This window comes from Ixodes scapularis, unplaced genomic scaffold (genome assembly GCF_016920785.2).
Source record: "Ixodes scapularis isolate PalLabHiFi unplaced genomic scaffold, ASM1692078v2 PGA_scaffold3__209_contigs__length_174095766, whole genome shotgun sequence".
NCBI classification, from domain to species: Eukaryota; Metazoa; Arthropoda; class Arachnida; order Ixodida; family Ixodidae; genus Ixodes; species Ixodes scapularis.
The window spans coordinates 20,130,482-20,157,966 of record NW_024609868.1 but is presented as its reverse complement, the minus strand read 5'-3'; the positions used below and the strand labels follow the sequence as shown (position 1 = coordinate 20,157,966).

At 43.5% G+C, this 27,485-nt stretch overlaps 1 protein-coding gene across 1 annotated transcript; it reads right to left on the bottom strand.

Annotated features, from left to right (window-relative positions):
* Window positions 1–3,140: 3,140 nt before the first annotated feature.
* Window positions 3,141–26,669, bottom strand: LOC8039420 (frequenin-1; the record flags this gene model as incomplete). Its single annotated transcript, XM_042292329.1, has 7 exons — window positions 3,141–3,595; window positions 6,690–6,764; window positions 15,886–15,974; window positions 18,151–18,229; window positions 22,462–22,551; window positions 26,234–26,282; window positions 26,644–26,669. Coding segments are annotated over 7 exons (501 nt in total), but the record flags the coding sequence as incomplete, so codon positions are not given.
* Between the last annotated feature and the right edge of the window lie 816 nt (window positions 26,670–27,485).

Sequence of the window (27,485 nt, the reverse complement as noted above, 5' to 3'; positions counted from 1 at the left end):
CGCCGAGTGTCAGACGAGCGATCACAGCAGAATAGACATGCGAGCACGTGACACGTGGATGGAGCGGACCTTCTAAGTGACATCACGCGACGGTCGCGCCACCCTCTAGGACATCATTCAATTACTTTATCTACAGTCGCATTCACTTCTTTACATGTTTTCGTCACCGGTATTTGCACATTCATCCTTTGTTGTTACGTGACGTAACACACCGCCTCGATATCACCCGCAAAATAGACTTTTATAAAAAAAAATGTGTAAGCGATAATTTAGTTAATGAAACCACAATAAACTAGTAAGCTCAAGGATAGGGTTGACGTATGTGAACGCTTCTATACTTTTATTGTTTTTTCTTAGTGGCTGCAAGAACATTAATTCAGTCTCTGTCTTAGAACGTAAATCTACATGGGATCAAAAAGATTTTTTTTAATGGCGTTATATAGTTGAATGATTTTCTCGAAGACCGCTGACGTTATAGGGAAGAAAACGTTGCACACAGTAACAAATAAGGTTAATCGTGAAAGGGAAGGCGCAGTTAGACATAGAGAATTCGGTTTAGTTGGAGGCTACCTTAAACGCCGTGCAAGTCGAAGGCGTTGGTATGTTTCGAAGTGACGATGACGAGGTGATGCTTATTTGCTTGTAATGCATGAGATATCCCTGTGTGTATGTTGAAGCAAAGAGGAAACAGGTTGGCAGGATATTTTTTTTGTTTGTTTTGTTTTTTTAAGTGTCGTGTATACGTTCTGCGCAATATGAATGAGATGTGACGATGGCTTTGCGTGTACGTGCTTGAGAGGGGAGGGAAAGGGGGGGGGAGGTGGAAGTGGGAGTGACGCAACTGACACGTCCTCATCATGACTTTCGTGACACCTCCTTCTGCGCCATTTACAAGTAGATCGCTCACGAAGCGCCTGAGGAGGCTACCGTTAGCCAGGCTGTCCCGGGTTTCGAAATGCGGAACAATACCGAGGAAAGCATTAGACGAAGCAGTGATGTGGCGCTCGCACTCAGTTTCGCCTTGAATTCTATGCATATTAAGCGTCAGAAGTCATTGCGAATAGCTATAAAAGAACGCAAAATACTCACGAAATCAAGATGAGAAATGAACAAAAGAAGGCGAGGGGCGTACAGCGGCAGAAAACGGAATCTAGATCACTATCGACGTCGCTTGAAGCATTATAGACGTCCGAAGTGTTTTTATTAGGCTTGGCTGGTTTGAGTCTTATGGCGCTGAGAAGACAGCTCACGCTAGGTGGCCGAGTTTTAAGAGAAAGAAGGCTGGAGAGTGAGAAAGAAAGAGTAAAGAGAGAAACAGGAAGCTATTGAATAAGATGCAAGAATAGATTGATGACGGGTTTGTTTTCTTCTAGAAGAAATAGAACTTTACAACTTTATTTCTCTTTTTTTTTTGTCGTCGACTTCGAAGTTTTTGCGGCATTCGTTCGGTATTCAGGCGAATGAGATTACTCATACGTCTCTCACCTTAACACCGTCAAATATAGCTCGGCACTCAGCGTCTTTATAGAACGAGCTGATTGTTTCTCTACTAGTGTGCATTTTATTAGTTTCTTCAGGAGTCATGTTTGGATGTTAGAAATGTTTATGGAACTAAATCTCCAAATCAAACTTGGCGTTTCACAATGACAATCGCCGCCTAAAAAAAAAAAAAAAAAAACATTCAATTTTTTGTGATGCGCTAGAAAAAAAAATAATTAAGAGATGGTTTGAAATAACATTTAATACGTAAAGAATGCGTATGCCCAAAGTGGGTGACTTTTTCTTCTTTTTTTTTTGCAATCCTAGTACTTATTTTATGAGGCAAGTTTCGCTTCGCTTCGTCCGTTCGTTCGATGTTGTACAGTCAGCGATGCTCAAACTTCACTTATTTCCACAAACGCTTTTCTAATGGCGTATGAACTAACACCGCATAGGAGGAAAATCGTGCTAACCGCGTCATCGTTCGTGGATTTCCAGCCCGTGCCAAGACACACCGAAGCGCGGCAGGCCTCGATATAAACATACGTCCTCTGTTAGGTTCAGTCAACGCGTCGGGGACGCACTCGCGGCGACGCAAACGCGCGTTCCCTGCGACACAGACGCAGTGTACCCTGCGACGCAGACGCGCGTTCCCTGCGGCGCAGACGCGCCCCTGACGGCGCGGACCCACGCTAGACGGCGCTGCTAAGATCCACTAGCGATAACAAAAAGGAAGGAAAGGCGACGGTCCTGTATTTTAGCTATGATCGCAAGAACCAAAACCCGACACGTCTTAATAACTGCCATCACCGGCGAGAAAAATGTGCTAATGCTCACACAAAAAAGAAAAAAAAAACGCAACGACTTTTGTGAGTAAAGCATCGGCAAGCAACAGTCAATCAGTAAGACAACGCAGTAACAAAAAACAGCCGAGGGAAATGGAAATATTTCTTCATAGCTAAAGACGTTCACACAGTCAGTAAAACAACGCGATAACAGAAGCTAGCCAAGCGCCAATGGACTGCAAATAAGTCGTCGCCATATGAGCCGCCCAAACAAACTATATATAAATAAAAAAATTAAGGAAAGAAAAAAAGACCCGAGCAAAGTCGGAGGGGTGGCCACAGAGCCGAAATAATCGGAAGCCTAGACCTGGAAACCCGGAAGCAAGCGTGTGTGGCCTCTCATTCCGGCGGGCCAGATTCAATATGCCCTTGTGTTTTCTCACACCATTGAGTGGATCAGCCTCTAACAGGAGTTTCGGGCCTACTTTTTCACGTAGGAATAATAATAATAGTGATAGAAAGAAGAAATATAATTCTGGCGAAAGAAAACAGACTGACTCCAGAGATGTCTGCTGTGCCTACAGTGGGAGGCAAAAGCAGTTTCGTCCTGGGTTCAGGACATCGGAGGGGTCTTCTGACAGGTAATGACTAGAGATGCCGGGAACTTTTGCCCAACATCAACGGGCTCGGAGAACTTTCTACCTATCGGCAAAATTCAACGAAATTAGGCTTATGGACTATGGCGTCCGACTTGTACGCAAAAATGTCGAATGGTGAGAGACCAAAATTTTTACAATAATTTGTGCTATTTTACGAAAACATTACTAATGTTTACAGAATATTAAAGCGAACATAATACTCTTAACGCGTTATTAAATCTATTGATACGAAACCAAGAAACGACAGACCCAATAAATGTGATTATCCTAGGCCAGGTGGCGTGAGCCCTTCTTTCAATGGTCGCCCATACGCACGAAAGTCGAACTTTAGTCAAACTTTAGTCGAAACTCGAGCTAAAAGCTCGAAAAAGTTGAACCTGGTCGAACTCGAACCTCGACGAATTCGTGACATCCCCAGTCTTGACTTGAAAGTGACTTGTCTTTGGCTGCCGGCTTGGATTCAGGCTTGAGCTGCTGCAACTACTGTTGCTGCTGTTGTCTGTTTTAGACGTGGCTTGTAGAGGCGAAGAAGGGTGTCTTGTAGAGTGCAGGGAAGGGAGGCGAGTGCCTTCATCTTGGTTAGGGCGCGTACAGGGACAAAGCTTGGACTATCTTCGGGTCGTGTTTTGAGCCTTCTTTGAACTCGTCTAAGGACAGCTTGTTGTCTTGGTTCTGCAACGTGTTGCGTGGAGTAAGAAAACAAATGGCATTAAAATCGAGTGTAAAATTATTTATGGTCGGTGACAGGTTAAGAGATCAGGGGAACCTCCTCCCACCTCTTTCCACTTTGGCAGAGCAAACGGAGAGAAGCCGAAAATACAATAAAAATATTTAACGATAAAATTGAGGACAGCGGAGCCCGTTGATAAACTAAATCAAACAGCACCTGCTTAAAAAAGGTAATATATATATATATATATATATAACTGAGAAGAGAACCGAAACGTCGAAGAGTAAACCGTCCGTTGTTGCTGTTTTCACAAAGGGTTTTCTTTTCTTCTCAGTTATACCCACGCCTTCCGTACCCCGCCACCATGCACGTTATATATATATAACAAGTAGATCTAATATATATATAAATATATATATATATTACCTTTTTTTAAGCAGGTGCTGTTTGATTTAGTTTATCAACGGGCTCCGCTGTCCTCAATTTTATCGTTAAATATTTTTATTGTATTTTTAAGGTAAGTTTGAACTTTCCTATCAGATAACATTAAAGGTGCCCTGAGGAGGTTTCTGAGATCGCCTAAACAAGGCGAAAACTCACTCTGATGGCTCTCAGCATCCTAGAAATCCCTAAATCATGACGATACGCGGCCAATTTCTTTATTTAAAAACAATCAAAGATCGTAACACATCGTCTCCGGCGACGGGAGGAACATGTTCTGAAACCATGGGCCATCGTCAGCCAACCGCGAGCGAAAAGTCTTCGCGTCTCCCGCTGGTGGAACCGGGGAGTGATATCTCGAAGGTGCGTGGCTCGTTGTCCATACTGCCCGGACTACGATTCAACCCAACGACCGTGCGCTCGAGAGCTGACGACCGAACACATCACTCCAGCAAAAAAACAAAAAAAAAGAAGAAAAAAAACAAACATAATTTGCAGTTTTTAAGACGATTATTGCAGTAATATGTTCCATCTCCGCGAAAAATTAATATTGTTCGACTACTTTTATTTGCTTTTATCATCTACAAAAGCATACTCATTTTGTAGTAACAGCGTTTGCAATCTCAACGAAATGTCGCGTTTTCATTGGTCGCATGTGGTCCTGGCTGCCGAAACAATGCCCCTCCCATCACCAGAGATGCCCTCGGTGTGTTCGATCTTTGATTGCTTTTTTTAATAGGGAAATTGGCAATGCATCGCTGTGATATAGTGTTCGATCTTTGATTGCTTTTTGATATATGAAATTCTAGGATGTTCAGAACCCAGAGTGAGTTATCGCCACATTTAGGCGATCTCAGAAACCTCCTCAGGGCAGCTGAAGTTTTGTATCGTCTCCCAACCACCAGCGGAACACATTCGAACGAAGTCTCGGCTTTCTACTACGTACTGCATGTTTTTCTTCTGCCCGGAAATACGATTCGCCTTTACCAGATGACACCGTGTATACCACTATGCAGAGAACCTAGATTTAAGAAAGACAGAGAGAGAGAGAGAGGGTTGGGGGGATCAACTGAAAGGGCATAGAGAGCGTTTTCCATGTATAATGACGGACGCCTCCTGCACTGACTGCTCGCTCCTGCGCATGCGTTGCGTCCTCACGTGGCAAGAAGGAAAGCGGGGAGAGAGACGGAGACGCTCGCAAACGATGGAAGCACGTCATGTCCCTGCAGCTCCTAGTGCAAACGCGGCTCGTAAACCACGTGACTCCAAACGAGCAGTTGGAACACTCTGTAATCGAGGCAGGCTACAACTATGCTAATTCCTGGGAGCATGTAGTGTCACTGACAGCAAGAGGATCTCGGGGCGTCTTTTTCAGATGTGTGGCCGATCAGCACGCGCACGCTTCGCCTTCTGTCGTGCTTTTGACTGCGCGAGCACGCTCCAAGCTGACGAGACGCCGAAGCGTCGTCGAAGGTAGGAAGCTCACGCTGAAAGTTGAACATCTGAGGCCCCTCCCTGCCGTTCTCACTCTGTCAATTAGTTTAGCATCAAAATTGTCACGCAAATGGAGATATATAGGGCGTCCCGGGCTCGATCTAAAATGGCCCGTAAAAATCGACGCCTGCACGTAGAAATCTGAACTTTTCGTCAAAGGTGTATTTCACAGGTCGGTTTTTTCTTGTAAAATTACAAAGCGTAGCTCCCTTTCTATAAAAAAATATGTCGACGCAACTTGCCAGGGTCAACGGCGGGAGGCGCCGCAGACGACCAAGTCGAGTGGCGGGTCGCGTTTGGCTCTCGTATTGATAGATGATGCTACCTCTTTATCGAGACTTCTCGCGACCACCGTGGTTTATTAAAAACGAACATAGTATTTTTGTAATGTACCTTTGGTAAATGCAGACAGTAAAACTTAAAAAAAAATTTAAGTAAAAAAAAACACGTTTGCATAACGACGGCGCTTTTGCTGTCAACGGATTTGGTCGGCGTGTCGTCTGCTTTCTTTAGCTGTTGGGTACACCTTCGGACGTTGCTCCCGACGCCATCTATCAATACGCGCACCAAACACACCCCGCAACTCAACTTGGTCGTCTGCCGCGCCGCTTGCCGTTGACCCTGGCAAGTTTCTTGGCCATATTTTTTTTATAGAAAGGAAGCTACGCTTTGTAATTTTTAAAAGAAAAAACCGGCTTGTGAAATACACTTTTGACGAAAAGTTTAGATTGCTGCGTGCAGGCGTCGATTTTAACGGTTCATTTTAGATCGAGCCTGGTGACTTGGGACACCCTATATATATATATATGTTTACCCCACTGGGGGGGGGGGGGGGGGGGGGGGGGAAGCGTGTCTCTCTTACCCTGCAAGTTCCCAATTTACTGTTAAACATTCCAGGTTATTCACACGACCGCAAATATATTCTAAAGGCTCAGTCGAACGTGTGTGGTGCATAACTGTGAAGGCACTCTAGAACAGAAAGGTATAGGTAAATAGCAATTCTTTTTTCCGATAATGCTGATCGCAAAAGTTGCAAAGATTGGTGGTTGTTACGAGCGCCCGCGCCGAAGTATATCTAAGCGCTCTGTTTGTTTGTTTGAGAGTGTTCGCTAGTTCTTTTCTGCTGCGTTTACTTCATCGACGCGGCCGGGTTTCTCTTACCTTGTCCAGTTGCTCGAAGATTCGATCAACCCTGGCCCGCGGGTCATCCTCCTCGTCTTCTTTTTCTTGGCTACCCTGGGAACAAAGAAGGTCACGCATCACTAAAAGATCACAACTGCGTGATGCACGTTGGCGACCCCAGGCTATCAGTCATGCTGCATAGGCTCAATTTTCAATCTATAAAGTGCAAACCTGTGGCCGTCCCCTATCCGACCAAGACCACGCTTTCTTAGCGTCTAAAGGATCATCTTCTCATTGTAAATATTTTTAAACGCACACCAACAACAACCTAAAACGCTGCAAGAAAAATTGTGGCACTTTTCTTTCTTTTTTTTTTTTTTTTTTTAGAAGCGGTTACAGAAATGTTTTTTCAACCGAAACGTTATATAAAGGATAAAATACCGAGCGAAGCAATATTTCCCTGACCGTAACAACAGAGTTTAGCGATTGCTGTAAAATGCTATTCGGTACCAAAAAGAGCGAACAAGCACGTTTTAATTCTCGGTGAAAAAACTCAAAAGTGCAAGATCGTGACTGTATACGTGAATGTTATTAGATCAACTCAGTCACAGAACTGCACTTAGACGTCACCGCTTCCGCGAACCGTACCTCCCCTCCCCTCCCATCCCATCCCCCCCCCGCTTATGGTCAAGAGGTCCAACGAGTCAAAAGGTCCAACGAGTCAAGAGGTCCAATAGCCACGTGACAGGCGAGTCAAGAGGTCCAACGAGTCAAAAGGTCCAATTCGAGTCAAGAGGTCCAACGCGTCAAGAAGTCCAACGAGTCAAAAGGTCCAATTTGTGTCAAGAGGTCCAACGCGTCAAGAGGTCCATCGAGTCAAGAGGTCCAACGCGTCAAGAGGTCCAACGCGTCAAGAGGTCCATCGCGAACTTCATATCTGTGTTCCAGTCTCTCTGTTCTAGGACTTATTCATACCATTTCTGCGGAAGTGTCTCTCATATTCCCGAGATATAAAATACAAATGTACCTCAGCATCTCGCATTTAGCCTTTCCTTTCATGTACCTCAGTATATGTAAACGCAAATACTTCCTTGGGTAACTTTGTCCAGTACCGGGTTTTATATGTTTTATTAAAAATATGATGCACTACTATTTTATGCTTTAGTTTTTATTGACTGAGTTCGCCGATTCACTAAAGAGGTAAATAACACAACATGGGAAGAAGCTCAAATATCACTGAAGGGCGTCTTTAAACGAGCCCAAATTATGCCATTTGGCGTCCAATAGAGTGTTGCTAATGAATGTGAGCATTGTCTCCTTGAAACATTATGACCGGTGCAAGCTATAGCGGGTTAATTTGGGCCGTTGGTTTACTTAAAGGCAGGGAGCAGCCACAAATACTTATGCTAGCGATTTTTAATTCCTTTACTGCTTTATTTTTGAGAATGCTGTGAAATAAACCATGAAACTGAACGTTTCATGATTAAGCGTTCTTGACACGAATTACATAACACTTGTTTGTCGATATCATTTACTTTTAGTTGAAATTACGCGATGTGTTAGTCGGTTGGAATTGTAAGATGGTGGGTTACTTGCTCAACCATTTTTAGAAAATTGGGTCATAGAGATTGAAGTCGATTGAAGAACAGTTCGTGTCGGAAAGCAGGTCGATCTCTGAAGCCGATAAATCTCTACTGTGTCCAGTGCTAGGCCATGGAGAATGGAAAAATGACTAACTTTACATGCCATGCTGCGCCAGGGCAAACTGTCTCTTCGAGTTCTTTGAAGACCAAGCACTTCAAAATATAAAGGAAGCTATTTTGACAAAACGTGAACAAATTTAAACAATTATCACAACTTTTGAAAATGATGTCACAGAAATAAAAAAAAAAAAAGAACTACGTTCAGTTATCCTGACGTCAAACGCCGTAGTAGTGCTTTAGTGTGATGGTAGACGTGGAAATAGCAAATAACTATGGACATATCCTTTGTATGTGACGAAAGATGTGTTCAAAATAGTTTTACGATTATTTCGAACCCGGATGTCGAAGTAGTCACTTCCTAAAAAAAATGCATCTCAAATCTCGATATTCGCGGGGGAGAGCAACACGGGAGATGCAGATTTACGACTTTGTGGTCAGGGGTAGAAGAGAGAAGGCACACAGGTCCCCAACAAACGAATGTTGCTATAAGCTTGACAGTTTATAACAACAATGATTTCCAGTGTTTACAAATCCAGTGCCCAGCATGCGATCCCCACAGCCCACGGCGCGCCTATCTGTCGCTTCAAAAACCAAGCAAATCACGGGTCATACGCACGAACACTGTTTACATCACCGGCCAATTAATTAAAGCCGTGTTCGTGAGATCCCCCCTGCCGTGTGGAAGACTTCACAGCTCAACTTTTTGCTCTTTTTTCGACATTTTCTTCTCCGCCTTTATTGTTAGCATCTCTGTTGTCAGCTTTTTTAATGCGTGAGCATTACCTGGCTCAGTCAGCGAAAAAGCCGCCGGCAAAATCCGTCGTCAAAATCAGTGACTTTTCCAACACAATAATAATTTTAAAAAAAACTGGGAATATTGGACCTCTTTACGCGTTGGACCTCTTGACACATCGAGGCACGAGTCAAGAGATCCAATATGGGTCAAGAGGTCCAACGCGTCAAGAGGTCCAACGAGTCAAGAGATCCACGGCGAGTCAAGAGGTCCAACGCGTCAAAAGGTCCAACGCGTCAAGAGGTCCAATATTGGACCTCTTGACTCGTTGGACCTTTTGACGCGTTGGACCTCTTGACTCGGAATCTCCCCCCCCCCCCCCCCAAAAAAAAAAAAAGTCCGCCTCTTGTGGGTTGACGCATCAGCGTTTTTTAGGGGGATGGCTGCCGTGGTGACTACAGCTTCGCAATTTCTTCAATCGCAGCGTCTTGATAGCACTTCGCCGTAGCGTATCTAAAAAATGCAGTTCTTAAATTTAGTTCCTTGATTGCGCTTCAAACGAAGGGGGGGGGGGGGGGGCGAAGTGGGGTACCGTCTTCCGCGGGGGTTCCGCAACTGAGTTGGTCAAATAACTTCGGTGTGGTACGTTCATCTTTTCTTCACCATCCGGTTCTGTCTGCTCTTCCATGGCAGTTGCCATTCACTTGACAATGTATGCGGGCGTCACCGCCACTGGGGCTAATCACATAAGGTCTTCCTCGTCGGTGTGTGTTACTAAAACACATAACCCTGGACACGTCTGAAAGGATACGATTAACAAGTATACCTCTCAAACTGAGAACTAGAATTCAATGCAATGTCCGTTTCAAAAATAAAAAAAAAAGAAATCGTCTCTTTAGCATTTTTTAACGTCGCTCTAAAGGCGTAGATAGCATTTATAGGGCCTCTTCGAGTGCTCTTCCTCTTGGGGACACAGTAAGGAGGCCAATGAAGGGCTCCTTCCGGGGATCTTGTGGCCGCGTGACACCCTTCAACGACGAATCACACGTGACGTGACGGTGTCACTTGACTTCGTCGTGGCTATATCCCAGCTTGCATGCGAAAGCGCCAAAATCTGACCCTATAAATTGTTTCCGTATAAAATAATGGCAAGAACCAATTGACTCCCACCTCAAATCAATTCATTTTTAAGTCAATCGCCTCCACCTGGAGCACATCTCTAAATCACTATATTTATACATGCAATGCCATGACGTGCGTTGACTTCGAACACTGTAGACTGTTCCAGCGTAGAACCCTTGGCCCGTCGCAATCTATTCGCGACTCCAGCGACCTATAGGGGGCGCCCCACCAAACAAACATGGCGGCTGAGTCCAGGTCGCGGCGGCTCGGCCGGGCCGCCTGAACAGGTGCCGCGTTCAGTTTTAGCAGATTTTCTTTTGTTCAATGCCCAATTTTATAGGTACTTGAACTGAGACGGTTAAGTGTAGCCGGTGCAGATAAACTTGCAAAGCATAGTTTTGTTTTGCCGGTGTTTTTTTGTTCTTTTCGTGTCAAACTTTCGTTTCGGAGATTTCGTTCAAAACCGAATCTATGGGCTCCGGAGAGACGGTAATATACTAATCAGTTTTGATCACCTAAGGAAAGCGGCGAGGACTATAGAATTGTTCCCCAGAGAGTAACTTTTCAGCTAACTCGCATGCCTCGACCATGCGACTTATCTGTCCGCGAAATCGAGCTTTTGTGCGTATCCGAGTTTACGAAACAGCTCCAGTCGTCTGCTCGGCCAACAACACAGGCTGCAGGAAAATTACGAAAATTAAGCAACCGCTTCTTGAGCCAAGGACCATCGCCGGCGCCCCACTAAGCAGCTGCTACTCGTATTTCAATTCAGGTTTTAGTAGTAATCGAGAAGTCATTTTGACGAGCGGGTTATGTATTATATTACGTACTATGGGGGGGGGGGGGGGGGGAGGGGGAGTCCTACTAAAGCGATATTAGTATATCCTTCGGGTTGAAATATGAGCTTAGTTGACTAGCTATTAGGTGAGCTGCTGAATAAAAGTATATTTGACAGACGGAGACATACTACTTAAACTTAGCTAAATGGTTCTATAGCCGGCAACACGGGGACAAACTGAAGAGAGTCTTCATTGAAGATCCACGCAGAACCTCTCTGCATTGAACGGTGAAAATTAGTACTTTTTTTGTGGCCGGTCAACCTGACCAATGAAGACATATATTGCTGATGGCTTCGACGTCCTCGTAATATAAATATTGGAGGCGCGATAGGTCAAAATGCCGTGACAGCATCTAACGTTGCGATACTTGTCTCCCACCTTTTGAAAACAGATAATTTCCCTCATTCATCATTTGCAGTGAGCAAGTTTTCCTGAATCAAGTAATTGCGAAATCAGTCCAACTCCTTCAGCGTGGTCCAGAGGCTTTTTCGGCGAAAAGCAGCCAAAATGAATAGCCAGCGCACCGACCGGCGTGGGTGGCTCAAGCTTGAAGTTAACCGAACACAACCAAACTCAAGAAAAGCAGCTATCGAACCTTCCCCTTCACTTGACTGCAACATTGATGTTCCCTCCAGTATCAGTTACCAAGCAGTCGTCACTTTGAATGTGATTCGAGACAGACAAGAAATCAAAAAGTTTTTCCGTGATTCCTCCCCATCCAAGAAATCGAATGCACGCGACCGTGTGCTGTGAAGTAAACGGGCTTTCAAACACGTAATAGAAGAAAACAATCTACTGAGGCTTCACCACACTAATGATCACTCAGGCAAACTTAAGAAATATTCGGACCTTCGTCAAATTACATCGTTCGCCACCGCGCCGACAACACGTCTCCGCGGAAGCCACCAGAGACGCGGAGGGGCGCGGAGCGACCTGGACCGGCTGGTTCCCGGTTTTCCCGCTTGGCGGCGTCCGTTTTGCTGGAGTCGCGAATAGTTGCTCTGGGAGTGCTTGAATAGTGAGCCGGACCGGAATATTGTTTATATTGGAACAGTCAACAACAACAAAAAAAAAAAAAGACAAAAAAAATTTTTTTTTTGTAGCCAAAGAACACGCGGATTAGTTCCGTAACTTTTTTAGGACCGTTACGTAAGCATGCTGATTTTCACAGACAGTAAATTTACAAACAGTGTCAAAGAAGAACGAAACAAAAACACTCGTTACATTGGGGAGGGAAAAGAACATGCCTGTCAACATAGCACTTTACAGACGGCTGAGTTGGGAAAACGCACCCCCCATCACACGTAAGTTAAAACAAAAAACAAAAAAACAAAAAACACGAGCGCTATTTTTTGCATTAGGGTTTACTGTATTGCATATTTTTTTTTTATTTAGATATATATAAAAGGTAGTCTTTAGGGGCGCACAAATCTAAAACAAGCGAATGCCCGTAAAAAGCAGACAAACGTGAAGGTTATTTTATATGCACTTCTCTCGACATTGTTGATCCTATTTAATCGCAACTCCCCCCACTTCACGCTTCTATATAAAATAAAAAGAAATCAAAAGGTGACGTCTTTCCTTGTTCCGTAACACCCCCATCTGTTCATCTCTACAGGAAAAAAAGAAAAAATAAAGAGAAAGAGTAAATTCACGAGCAAAGCAAGGCCGCCTAAAGTCAGACTAAATTAACGTCGCTGCGCTAAGCCTGTGTCACGTGAAATAGGCGATGTCGATCGAACCAAAGCTCGGCCGTGAAAGCAAAACGCAACAAATACAACCATAAAAAAAAAATTCAAAACAACAAGACAAATCGACAACAACAACATTGACAGCAATGACAACGGTAACAACATGGATGGCGACGACAGCCGCGTCAACAGCAAGAGGATTGGCCGATTTTCGTTGTCAAACCAAACTGTCACGCTCAAAAAAGACTTCGCAAAAACTTTCGACCGTATCTGCCACCGGCCACGTGACAAGGAGGGCCTAGCCTTTTTTCTCAAATTGTCGGCACGCTGGTAATGCTTTTGTAGAGCATTGATGCGTGAAATAAGATTCTTATAACTGATGACTACTGACAGCCAGACTTGTATCTAACGCTTTACTTTTCCTTTGTATTATTATTATGTAAAGGAATAACGATTTAATTGTTTTTTAAGAAAAAAAAAATAATTTTTTTTATTCTTTTGGTTAAGTAACGAGTAATGAGAAGGGAATGCGTGCAACGCAAGTAATCAATTTAGTTTTCGTCCCAGCTCACGCCTGTCATTTGCACAACGAGGGAAAACGGAGAGACCATAAAAAAGAGGGGCAAACGGTATGTCAGTATACCCGAGGTTATCGATGAGTGAACGCGTTAACAAGCAGGGAATTATTAACGACGAGAAATACTAAAAACGGCTACTGCCTTATAAAAAAAAATTTGAGTAACGAGAAAATAACGCGTCAATTTCGAGCTAAGGTGACTCCTTCCTCTTGAATCGCAGCAATGAGTAACGACTAACGGTATGTAATTACTCTATTTCAGTAACATGTACAGTATGTATGTAATGTGCTATTAGCTAAGGAAACGCAGGGCGGCGTTTGATGCATTTACGCAGCTTGCTTCGTGATCCGTTCAACGGGGTTCTTATCAGATAATGCTGCCATCTCATTGGCTTCGGAGAAATTGTCACCATCATCATCATATTTATGTGACTATGAACAACAATTGGCTGTACTGGGATTCTCGGGAGAAACGGCAATAGTCAGCGACAACTTAAGAAACGCCGGGCGTGGCGAGTGCCGATATTCTCGTTGACGCTCCGGTTCCTATATAAGACTATGGCGTCCGTCTAGTAAAAGAACAGCCACGAATAAATCGTGTAGCAGAGAACGCGAACACAATTAGTTACACCCTGCATACGTTAAGCTCTCGGTAATACAGTAGTACCTCGTTAGAAAGAAAAAAATCGCTTTATTCGAACTGTCGTTTTTGACGAAGTTTAATGCGGTTCCGACCGAAATGCGTGCATTTTGATCCGGAATGCTCGAAGCCTATCGGAGACCGATCACACTTATTACGAAGGCGGAGGTGCCGGGTTTTACGGGGGTCACATCATTTAAATTTGAGTGAAGGGAGATAAACTGCACGGCTGATCAAACCTCATCGAGAAGCTCTACTCTCTGTAGAAAGTGTGTGTGTGTGTGCGTGTATGTGTGTGTGTCTGTGGGGCGGGGGGAGGGTATACCTACAAATGATATTGAACGAGAGCGCCGTTAGCAAAGTTGAACGATTCCCTGAATATTTCCCCATTCGCACTTGTATTTAAAGCAAAAATGTAGAATTTGAGAAAAAAAAATCGAAACAACAAGAAAGGCTCATTGCGCATGCGTCCTGCCGCGAGACTTTCGCTATACCCGGGGACCGGTACTGCGGAAATTCACGATGGCGATAATGCATCAAAACAAAAGAGCACATTCTCGGCTGCGTCTCTAGCAAATAAAACAAAAGGCTCTCCAAATGCATGCGCACCTAATTGTGCCAAAAACCGGCGAAACCAAAGAGAGAGACAGAGAGAGAGAGGAAGATAGAGAGAGGAAGAGAGGGAGAAAGAGAGTTGAGATCAGCCACGCACTGCGTCAATTCATCTTCACTACGTGGCACCAAGAATGGCTTTGGATAAACGCGGGTTGGCGTGGCTGCGAGGCGGTCGCGCATGCGCAGTAGGCGAAACGATAGACGTGAGTATCTGCAGCGGGCGCACTCGCGCCTCGGCCTCCACTCATGATAAACGACCGTAGCCGAACAAAACAACGCAGGACGGCGGAATAAATAAAAAAAAAATGAAAAGAAACCCGACGGGAAGATGGGTGTAGAACCAATTCGTCATTGGCGAACAAAAGTCAATACGCAACAAAAATATGCATGGATGAGCAAGCGGTAGGAACGGTCTACGGAAATCGGCCTTGTTCCCGGGGGAATTGATCGAAAATTCTGGCACTATTGTTCGACGCGCAGCTTTCACCCTCTCCGGTGTGAACAAAATGCTGTATTGTCTGCTGTCTTTCTTTTTTTTTTTTTTTTGATCTTAACATGGGACACAAAACGTGCCCCCTGTACCAGATCCGCGTGTCAGTGCGGCTATTGACTCGGACAGCAAGGCAGGAATGTTAGGTGTTTTTTATCAGATCATGCGTCAATCTCATTAACTGCGAAACAATAATTATGATTCTTTGAACTAGACGCTCCTTGTGTTTCTTAAACTGTCAGGGACAATAGTTAAAACGAAATGCCCTCAGGCGACAGACTAGAACGAGATGGATTTTGCGAAGACCCACCTAGTCAGCAGAGACCCGGCCAACGTTCGAGAACAGAGCCCGATTTTCAATAATGCCATGTCCCTTTTCAATGTATTGTGATTGCGTGTAGGTGAAGCATCACATTCTTTGCTTCAACGGCTGCTATAAACGCTTAGGCTATCAAATGCAGAAGCGCCTTTGAAAGGGGTGCATTGTTTCTAGGAATATGATTAGACTGGGACGTGTTCGGGTATTTGTATTCTATTGTTTATTAAATAATTTTGGTTCTAATAATAAACACGAAGTGAGAAAATTATTTGTATTCTCCGATAGTTTGGGCTAGAAAACCTTAACGTAAGCTCACTCCTTGTTGTTTCCTTTCGATCAAGCTGATAATTTAGCAGTGCTGCACTACTTAACTCTCTTGCGTCATGTACTGTAACGCGTAGACTGCTTGTTTTAGTTGTCAGTCGTCAAACTTGACCTGTGCATTTATTCGTGCTATCCTCGGCAACGTAGAGGGGGGGGGGGGGGGGGGGGAGGGGGGTACTTACCAGCATTTCGTATATAGCATCTACGATGTTGTACATCTCTTCTCGCGTGATGAAACCGTCGTTGTCGACGTCGTAGAGTTTAAACGCCCCTGAAATAAGAAAACAACACAAAAACACTGCTTAATTGTGGCGTTACCACTAGTCCACAAAATAGAGACACATTCGGACTTCAGGATAATACAACGGTTTTAGAGCGCAGCCCTTAGGCGCCCGTTTCCGGGTCGAGAGGCGTCGGCGTAAACGCGCGTGTTGCATCATGACACGTCACAGTTTCCCCGCGAAATTTAGCGGGAAAACTGAATTTGTGTTGAGGTCAACGTGACGTCAATTTTCCCCCTAAATTTCCCACTAAATTTAGGGAAACTTTTTTTGCTAAATGAGAGGGAAGGAGGAGGAGAGGGTACGGAGAGGGAGGGGAAATAGACGGAGGGAAATTGATTCCCTCCTCCTCCTCCAAAGCTGCGCTCTAATTTTGCATTGCAATTGTAAAAGCCTTTCATTTTTGTTTTATTTTTTACGCTTTACAGATTTGTTTTAAAAAAGGTCTGAAAGATACACTAACACCGTCTGTGCGGGTCAGTTATGCAGCCAGGGGCACAAAATATAGGGTGCTAATCCTTACGATAATTTGAATAATTAATAAAAGTTACCAATAAACTTTTTATTTAGTGAAGATAAACAGATGGTGTATATTAGAAACTCGCAGAGCGTGGTCGAGAACCTCTTAATCAATAAATTGTGAAATAAAACAAAGAAACTGAGCGCGTGGGATGCGTGGTAGTCTGCTAAAGTTGCCATTCGTGCAACCGGCGCCATGTTGCTGGTGCGAAAACGAGGATGATGGGAGGAAAAAAAAAACGGGAGAAATGCGAGGCATCTTTTAACACCGCCAGCCTTGCGCCTATTTGCACGTGTGGTAATTTCTGCACACAGCCATGCTTTTCACGCGCCCAAAGTCTTTCGAGAATTTACTAAAGCGCCGATCTCACTACGCATCCGGCGCATGCGTAACACCGCCATAACTTTAGTTCACAGGAGGCAGACGGCCGCGCATGCGAGGGCTCGTGCCGTCTCGTGCTCCACACGCGCAGAGCTGCAGCGAGGCTGTTACGCGTGCAGAAGAACTATAGTTCCCTCGATCATAGCCTGGCAGCTCGACGACGGATCCATTGAGTGCCCGGTCGCAGATTTGGAGCGCGAGGATCTGGTAGCACAGAGCATCAAAGAGCCATTTCTCGTGGAACCCGGACGTCAGCGCAAAGCTTTTGCAGCGGCGAAGGCCCGAAACACACTTTCGGGTCCTCGCGTCTCGCCGCAGCGGGGCGACAGTCACAGGGCTCTCATCTCCTACGCTACCTGCCGCTCCACCTTTTCCATCTCGGTGGCCGCTTTTCGTGGCGATCTGTCAGGCTTTGTTAGTATATATGAGGCTATGCCTCAATGTATTGCGGCAGCGGTGTCGTAGTCAAACTGGCTGGTGAGATCGGTCTATTAGGTAGTCGTCAGTGGCACTCAAAAGGCCTCTAATTGGAGCCATATGTTTATCTTCACTAATTAAACAGTTAATTAAAAAAATTGAGTCAAAACCACCTCATCGTCACTATCACCTGCACGGACCGCGTTTCACAGATTTGTTAGAAACAGTTTGTAAAGCCTAAAAAAGCGCCCTGTAAAGTCACCGAGAGCTTAAGGAACTCAGGTCGTTGCAGGTTATGTTCACGCTCATTTCTTCGTGATTCGATCGTCGGCGTTATTATCGGAAAATGATGCAATCTCATTGTCTGTGGAGATTGCATTACCCCCCCTTGTTTTTTTTTTTTTTTAAAGTTGTTGTTTGCCAAAGTGTAAAGCCGGAGTATGTCGTCTTTAACTCGGACGCCGCCATGCCGCTTTGTTGGTAATTCTTAATGTTATTGGCTTTCGAGATCTTGTTTTATTATTTGCCCTGACGTATGCCTAACAACTTGGAGTGATTGTGAAACGAACTGCAAATTCGTTCGTGTTTTTCACGCTTAGCGTTGGAAAGAATATAAAGTCTTCAAGTTCCTATTTGTCATTTTGATTAATCGTAACGGTCGATGTGATAAATTGTCGCTTTTTCTCCAAGTCAAACCGTTCATTAGTTATTCTTTTTATTGTTTTTTTTTTTTTTTTTGTATCGCTTAATCAAAATTTTTGCATGCCGTAGAATTCAGTTTAAAATTGCGATATGGAATAAAAACAATACGAATGCATATCAAAATGTCCTGATAAATGTGTACTTACAGAGTAATTTCTCTTCAACGTTGCCTCTGGACGTCACTGAAAGTGCCCGGATGAACTCTTCAAATTCAATGGAGCCGTCCTGACAATAGAGCACGGGCGTTAAAAAGGAGCAAAATCAGACACAAAAAGACGTTAAAAATAGTTATAAATTAAGGGCCATTATTTGCATGATAAACGTTAAAAACCACAGGTAAATAGTAATGCTGCTTGGCTCCATGTTTCTGTCTCCACAATGTGGAAGACTTATTTAAAGTTGTTGTTTGCTTCTCCACCGGATGAATCATCAGAAAATAGACGCCCTGTCGTGTGTTCCTCTTTTCCCTGTCCTCGTTCTCTTTTTTGGCTTATTTTCCATCATGCAATAAATTCAATTTTCGTCTGGCATCTCAAATTATCTTTAATGCACAACCGGCTAATTAAATCACGTCGCCACCACCCATACAATACCACAAACTGCCAGATATAGCCAAGAAACCATTACCCGGAGGCGAATTATATATCAACATATCAATACTGATGAGTTCATTTAATTCTCCAGTCCACCTGATTAACAGCGGTCCCCGCTCGAAACGACGAATTAAATTTCCTACATAAAACCACCACTGTACATGTTTTGACGCAATATAACCATTATATGACATGCCGTCGTTAAACGTTTTAAAAGCCTAATTCCATTAAACTCCCGATAAATCAAGCAAACAACGTTTTCAACAGTGATATATTAATAGATATAGTATACGTGAGCAGAGCATTAGACTTCTATACACATAGATGCACCTCCTAAAGTGTCAGCTTTGATTTCAAATTGTTATTCGACTCTCGAAAATGATAACCGAGTTAATAAATGGATGCAGTGTGACGTGCAGCTTTGTATCTGAGATGACACGCGTACATTACTCGTGGCACTCGAACATATAATCTAAGAAATGCCTGCGCGTCTGCTTAGCCGCAAAACACTTGAAGAACCAATCTCGGCGATCTACGAAATCAGCTCAGCGAATGATGAGGCAGAACATCTTTTTTGACCCCAAAATGAAATCTGCGCTGTGGCATTATGCAATGCAAGCACGACGCTGTGCATAGCGTAATGCCACAGAGCAGACTTCGTTTTTAGGTATAAACGGATGTTCCGCCTCATCATTCGCTAAGCTGATTTCGTAGATCGCTGAGACTGGCTCTTCGAGTGTTTTGCGGCTAAGTAGACGCGCAGGCATTTCTGAGATTGTACGCCATACTTAAACTGACGTGGGCTGGCTGCTATGCAGGCAAGGAAACTGTAGAGGTGTGCTGTTCCCAACCCGCTGTTACAATGTATCGCGAAAATAAGCTCATTTGGTCGTGAGAATATAACACATCGTATAAATATAGCTCAGAAAAAAAAAGTTGGCATTATGGTCGAGTATTTTATTTCCAGGATGGCTCTATATGCTTTTTAACGCATGCAGAAAGCAAAAAGAAACATATCACGACGTCCCTCCCATCCCCCCCTCTTTTCTTTCATGCGGTCCTCGGCCGAACTAACGCATATTCAAGATCGGAGCTTTCTTCGTATTTTAGTCATGAAGGTTTACCCCGACCTCCGAACGTTGTTGCCGATATTCTTTTGAAAAGCCGCAAGAAAACCCGTCCACAATATAAAAAAAAGAAAAACGTTCCTCCCATTGCTCAATGCTCAAAGACGCATTGGGTATTACCCTGTTTCTGCGGGGCACCAATCCTAAAAAAGGGGCTCTGACATGATCCTTCCGTTTCAGTCAACTGGTACGTTTGAACATATATTGTGTGGAAATTCAAAGACTGATACTTTAACACAGACGACAGGATGTATGTGACTACATCTTGTCGTTCAGCGCAACGTGGACATGAATACACAGTAGTGGACAGTAGAGACCCCCCTTTACACAGTAGTTTCTCGCTTTCGGGTTTACCTTTGGCTGAGAGCAACTTCTCATTTCTACCTCAGTAAGGGCAAAAAAAAAAAAAAAAAAGATCATGAATAGGTTGGACTTAAAGTCTCCGCGCGAGTTAGTGATGTTAAGAGTAGAATGGTGCTCGCATATTTTTTTTTCGCACTTGAAACGGTATGTGCCGTTTAACTTCCTCTTTTACCCTCCCATCGGTTACAGAAGCGCGCATTCGTCAACCGCGCGCCTCTTCCGCTCTTCACATGCCATATCTGCTTCCTCCGCAAGCAGACAACGCATTAATTTTTTTTTCGAGTACTTTTTTGCAGGGTGTGTTCAGACAATGACGGTCATACGGGTGTGATGCCTATTGTTTGTTTTCAATTATATTTTCATTTGAGGTAGCAAAACAATTACTTTTTTTTTTCTTTATTGCAACCTGCTATTGTTTCGCCTTCGCCACGCCCACCGTCGGTTGGCTCATAAGATTCCTGACGTCTCCAGTTCATATGCTCCGTTTTAACTTGCGATGGACCACAGCCGATGCTACGAATCATACAGGTCAATCCAATGTCATTTGACTTTCATGTGACTTTGGAGACGGGGGCAGTAACGCGTTATGACTTGATACGCAAAGTTGGTTGAGATAGCTCGTAACGTCCTCCACATTCTATCGTAATTAGAAACAGAGTATAGCGATGTCTAAATAAATCAATCTATTTATTTTGTCAACCGGCTACCCACTTTCAATACTAACCAAAAAAAGTGGCGCAGTGCAGTGCAATCTACCAAGCACAGAACTCCAAGGACCGAATGCACCGCAAAGTTCAGTTTTCATAGGCAATATCAGCCATATCACTAATAAGAAAACTCGCAGGTTTTTTCTTTGTATAATGAACCTAGGTATCTGGGAGATAATGCGACCAACTACGGCCACTGTGTATGTGGTGCTAAGAGTACCACTAGTCATCGAGACAGAAAGTCTTCAACGGTAATTGAGTGCAACTTAGACCTGGGTCGCTAAACTCGTCCAACACGAAGTTGGGGCCGAAGCTCACGGAACGCACCGATTGGCCTATCACGATGATGACTTCGCGTTTTTTTCGTCGACGTCCAATCGGCGCGCTCCACGAACTTTCGGCTCCAATTTTGTGTTTCACGAGTTTAGAGCCGCTGGAAGAACGTTTATTTTGCTAATTCAAAACTATATAATGCAACATGTATTTGCGGATTTCGAATTATCCGTTCTTAATGGTTCATTGAGGAAAATTTTGAAAAAAGTCGAGGACGATATTTTTTGTTAATTACCGCGCAGTAATTATCTTTTTTTTTGGTTTTTAGAAAAAATTAGGGCAAAATTCAAAAACTACTTAAAATAGCTAAACGTCTACTTTTTTGTAAAAAGTGAACGAAGCGTGAAATACTCTGTACGAAAGTTTCAGCCTAAAAACTTGCTTCTATTAGCTGTTACAATATCTCCGAAAAATGCCCAAATATGAAAGAGTTCTGCAAGAGGCCAATTTTGCCATTTTATTTTAGTCGAAATATAGCTTAAATAAACTAACACTAACTTCATCAAGTAATCCAACCCGCGTGCTTCACACACAACAACATTACGTTTTATAGCATTTTATTTTTTAATCCTGCGGCCTTCAATGTTGCGCCTACGCGAAATTGGGAGAATCTCAGTTCCACCTCCAGCTCAGATTCAATCTATTTTTAACGAAAACACTATATGTTTTTTTTTTACAAAAGTAAGGTTTATTATGTTGTGAGGACATGTTTTGCTACCTCATAAAAATTTAATTGAACAAAACAAGATAGGCATGACACCCCAATGGCGTACCGTCCTTATATTAACACACCCTGGTAACAGTTCCGGTCCGATCATTTTTATATTTTGAAATCGCCCTAAAATCCACATTTGACGAATGCCAATATTAATTGTTACAGAGATGCGAGTGTGAGACCTCCGAATTCCTTAAAAATGCCTTCACCCCCTATGCCATCACTAAAAGAAAATGAGGAGAAAACGGCGGATAAAGACGCAGGTTTTGACATGCATGTTCGCGCGCTAAAACTTTTTTCTTTGTTTATTTTTGTGCGAGGCAATCTTTTTACTTGTCATAGCTAGAGACAATAATAATAATAAAAAATATCGAAGTTGGGATTGTCAGTGGCCTTTTCGTAAGTAGAAGCATTTTGTTGCTTCAAAAAATAATACAAAAAAAGAGCACTGTAAAAAGTAAGAGGATTCAGACGTGCTAAACAGAAGCAAAAAGCGACAAAGAGAGATTGAGAAAAAGGTGAAATAGAAAGAAAGAGAGAAAGAAGGATACAGAAAGAAAGAGTGAGAAAGGTGGAGGAAGAGATAAAAGAATCAAGGGGAAAAACGTCGCCGGCTCACCTTATTTTCGTCGAACACCCTGAAAACCAGCGACGCGAATTTGGATGGATCCCCTCGAGGAAAGAACTGCTTGTATATTCTCAGGAACCCCTGGGAGCGGCGGCGCAGTGAGTTCCCGGCGCAGCATCCAGCGCGGGCAGGCAAAAGGGGAGAGAGGGAAGAAAAGGGAAAAGAGCACACACAGAGATGAAAAAAGGGGGGAATCAGGGTCGACATTGGGGAGGGAAGATGCACTCGACCGTGCGCAGACGGAATACCTTATTCCCAAAAGTCGCCAGAGCTCACGTCGAACTTTCAAATGCAAAGGGGGGAAAAAATACAACAAAGAAAAAACGTCGTTCCAAGCGTTTAGAGTCTGGGTCGTCTCCGCGAATGTATTTTTATGCAAATTACCGCCGAAGGCTCCGAGCTCCTGGAATGCAACGGAGCGACGGAGCAGTTTTGCTCCACCGTACAAAATACGGCTCCGGTTGCCCGTCCTATAACATTTAACAGACATTATGTGACATTTTTTTATATTTTTTTAGAGCCACTATTGGCACTATAATCTGTGTCTCAATTGAGGGCCTACAGCAGCCCACGCTATGCGATCCGATGAAAGGCAATCAGACCGCTCTAAAAGTGCACCGTCACGACACTCGTTGTCTTTGTGGGTTTTCGCTATCACCGACTAATGCAACCAGGCGCGGTAAATGCGTCGTGATCCTCCTACGCTTTTGTTTCTGTGCCCGATTGGGCTTGGCGCGTGGTAGCAGGACAGCAAAGACAACGAGAGTGGAATTTCGATATGGTGGAAAGTTGGGCGAGTTGGTGGTATACGCGCTTAACGACTTTTACTTTTATGTTAAACAACGAGAGTGTCGTGACGATGCAGTTTTTATACTGCTTGATTGGCTCCATCTAATTGAGATGTCGGTTCCGGTTGCACTTGAAGATACAAAACAAAGTACACAGTAAAATAAAAATGTCTACGAGAAAATTGTTTTGCGGAACACGAGACACCAAATCGCGGCGAACGGAACCCCGGATCCCGGAAGATGACAAAGCTCATAATATAATTAGTTAAAAAAAAGAGATGTGGACAGAGAGAATTAACGTGATGTTTCTGTTGTCTTTCGCTGGGATGATTTTATTGTTCGCCGCGATCGATGGCTGTCTCCGCGTCCTCTGCAGAGAAGCGAACTCACATTGAAACACTTCGGTGTACGTGTCGTTATATTTTTATTTTTTTTACTCAATGTCTCGGGGTTTATTTCACGTTAAGTTTACACCAGCTCCTTTGCGCACTCACATGCAGCTCACATAGTTGTTTCTTTTTTTCGGTGGGGTGTAGAAATCTCATAACCCTGGTAAGAAGAATGCGAGCGGAATTTTACGAGGTCAATATAGACGGCGCCTGTAGCCACTGGCAACAAAGCCTGGCAGATCGCCACGAGAAGCGGCTGCCGAAAAGGAAAAGGTGGAGCGGCAGATAACGGACGAGAGGTGAGCCACATGTCTGGCGCCCCGCTACGGTGAGACGCCGAAATACCTTCTCCCGAGCGAACAAGTGCGTGTCGGGTCCTCGCCGCTGCAAAAGCTGTGCGCTGGCGTCCAGGTTTCCCGCGAGAAATGAATCTTTGATGCCCTGTGTTACCAGATCTTCGCGCTCGAAATCTGCGACCGGGAACTCATGGCTCCGTCGTCGAACTGCCATGGTTTGTGAGTATAGAGGAAAAGTGCGTAGAGTCACCTAAATTGGGGATTTTTAGCGAACCGTTACCGTGTTCCGCGTACCGCAGTACCGGAGCCTTTGAAGCACGCTCTTAGGCGCCGCCCCCCCCCCCCCCCCCCCCTTTTCTGGTCATGGTATTTCTTGCTGGCGCGCGCATAAAAGCATATACTTCAAAGGCTCCGTAGTGCGGTACGCGGAACACGGAAGCAGTTTGCTAAGCGTCCCTGATAACTACTGTTCGCGCATTAAGCCCGTGAAAGTATTAGCCAGTTCTAGAATGGCGAGCCAAAAGGTGTACGTACGAGAAAAAAAGAAAAATAGCTTCGTCGCCACAGCACGTGTCCCGATGCCCAAACCACGTTTCGGACTGGCGCGCGTCAACAACGCTATTTGTTTGCGCACGCAAAGCTTCTCGGTACGCGGTCCTAAAAACTGAGGCCAGATGGCCAAAACTTTCTTACCCCAAAAAAGTTCGTAAGTTTATCTTACAACAAAGTTACGAACTTTTAAGTATTCCCGAAGTAAAATGTTCGTAACGTTTGCGTAAGTTGCGACGAAATACGTAACTTACGCAAAACTTACGAACATTTTGGTTTGGGAATACTCAAAAGTTCCGGGAATCTGGCCTCCGACTATTAACCTCTATATCTTTGATGTGCAGTTTTGTTACGCCACTCCTTAATCGCACCCTGACACCCTTTCAAGGGGCAGTGAATATACAGGGTGTCACAAAAGAAAATTTACACGGTCTTTTTTACCGCAAAAATAAACTAGGCATCGCCGAACGCTCATTCTCCGCCCAAAGGTAGAGCTAGAGGTCACAACCAGATGCCAAAGTTTCAGCCCGATCCGATAACTTAATCAAAAGTTATAAGTGATCTTCTGAAAATTTCAATGGGAAAATGGAGCCCATTTCTGCCCGTTTTCGGTTTCTGGTGCCATAGAGCCCCATGTCTTTGAAAACACCGTCGGCCGCCATTTTCCCATTGAAATTTTCAGAAAATCACTTATAACTTTTGATTAACTTATCAGATCGAGCTGAAACTTTGGCATCTGGTTGTGACCTCTAGCGCTACCTTTGGGCGGAGAATGAGCGTTCGGCGATGCCTAGTTTATTTTTGCGGTAAAAAAGACCGTGTAAATTTTCTTTTGTGACACCCTGTATTTGAGGTAAGTGCTACGCGCAATAAGGTCGGGTCTGTGATGAGATTTCTGAATACAACAAATGTAAGAAGGATGACCATAACACAACCATTGGCTGAGTTTAGAAATTTGAAAAAGAAATGAGCCAAGGAATGGTGCGGAAACAGGTTCGAATGTTTCATGAAAAGCCCTGCAGTGTTTTTGACGCAGTGCGAATCGGTAAGTGCGCCGTGGTCAGGGAAAATATTAGAGGTAAAAAAGAAAACAAAAAAAACACAACGTTTTACGATTTTTCGAGCTTGCAACAGAAGCTCCGGCCAGAAGTTTCAAACTCGTTATTACTTCGTGAAATTGTTACAAATTAATTAAGTAAATTGCTTCTATGATAAATGCCCAAGGCAGTATCAAACGATTTTTCCACTACACGACAAACCCCTCAACCTCAATGAGCATCACGTCGGAAGATAGATTAAGCTATGAAACTTCGTTGAATATAAATATCAAAATAAACGTTGCATAAATTTCCTCTTACAGCACGGTACTTATTTTTCGGGCACGCTTCGTAGTTGGAGACACTAAAAAATTTTGGGAAAAATTTAAATCCATGATATGTGTCTAACTAGCGTTAACATCTCTAAATTTTATCTCTTGTTTTTTTTCGCTCATTTTTTGAGTTTAATTATTACTTCTATTTTGATTGGAGTCAACGGAATAACAGCTCCATGTTTCGCTAAGAGGCTTAAATTTTTAAATGTCCTTCGAAGAAGACTTTTTTTTTTTATTTCCATCCCGTGTTTGCAGATAAACCCTTGATATATAGTTTTCAAGAAAAAAGAACCCTCTCAAAACGCAAAACGGTAGGTTAATAGTTATCGTACCTCTAAAACTGAAGAAAACAAACTGTTTTATACTTACTTGTTCTGTCAACAAGCCATTCGGGCAGTCTTTAAGGAAGCCTTTGTACCTAAAAGATAAAAGAAATTAATCGAAATAGTTTGTTGTGCGAACAGACATTTGAATTGAATGGTGCTATATCATCCATATTCGTCACAGTGCGAGGAAGGGCCGGTATTGTCGGCAGGGCCAGTATTGTCGGCACTCAATACAGCCTGGACAAGACGCTATTCGATCTGTACCGAAATTCGCGCACGCTTCGCCATTTAAAAAGAGCCGACCTGAAAAACATCTTTAAAACGAATACTCATTCTAAAAACCGTTCGTAACATCTATTACATTGATACATTTTTTTTCATAAATAATTATATATAATAGCAACCACATTTTAGCACTACGAAAACAAACAAACATTTAGCGATTTTACTTACCATTGGCGCACTTCTTTTTCTGTAACTGAAAGGAGAAAAAACAATAATTAATTGCGCAGTACAACTTTTTAGAATAATTACAGCAAATAGGAACGCACTAATGAGAGCAGACAAAAAAAAATGCTGATTGAGGCAATTTATATTACCACGGCAATCAACCAGCAAAAAGCAAAAAAAAAATATACCAATAAAAAAGAACAAGACTAGCACGAAATCCGAGAGCGTAGTTATGCAAATAGCACGATGCAAGGGCTCACCGACGAGCCATATGCTCCCAAATTAATTGACGCACGTCGCTTATCAGCAAAACAACCAACCAAAATTTAACCCGATATGTTTAAGGACCGCCTTTACAAGAAAGAAACCTCGACGTTCATTATTGTTTCCCTCTTGGTGCAACGCGTACGCGCTCTTGCATGTTCGCGTTCTCTTTTAACCAATACAACAAGCATTAAGGAAGGACCGTTAACGAGAAGAAACTATGCAACGTTGATATGTATATATTACCACTAACTGGTGCCACTTTACAGGCGTAAATAAGGATAGATAGATATTTAAAAAAAACGATCTTTCATTTATAGGCACTTCGAGAATGCTTGAGAAGAGATAAGAGAAATTAATAATTGGCAGCATAGTTTTATCTCCAAACTTTTATAATGTATGACATGCGGTATTTAGGGAGCGATCGCTTAAATTTGTCCCGAAGACATTAAACAATCGTTTTGGTGAGTTAAGAACCTATATTCTATTTTTTTTCTTCTAATTACCCCGCTGAAGTTAGCGGGGAAGCTGAATTGGTGTACATATAGGTCTCCTCGCGTCAGGTCACGCGAAATCAATTT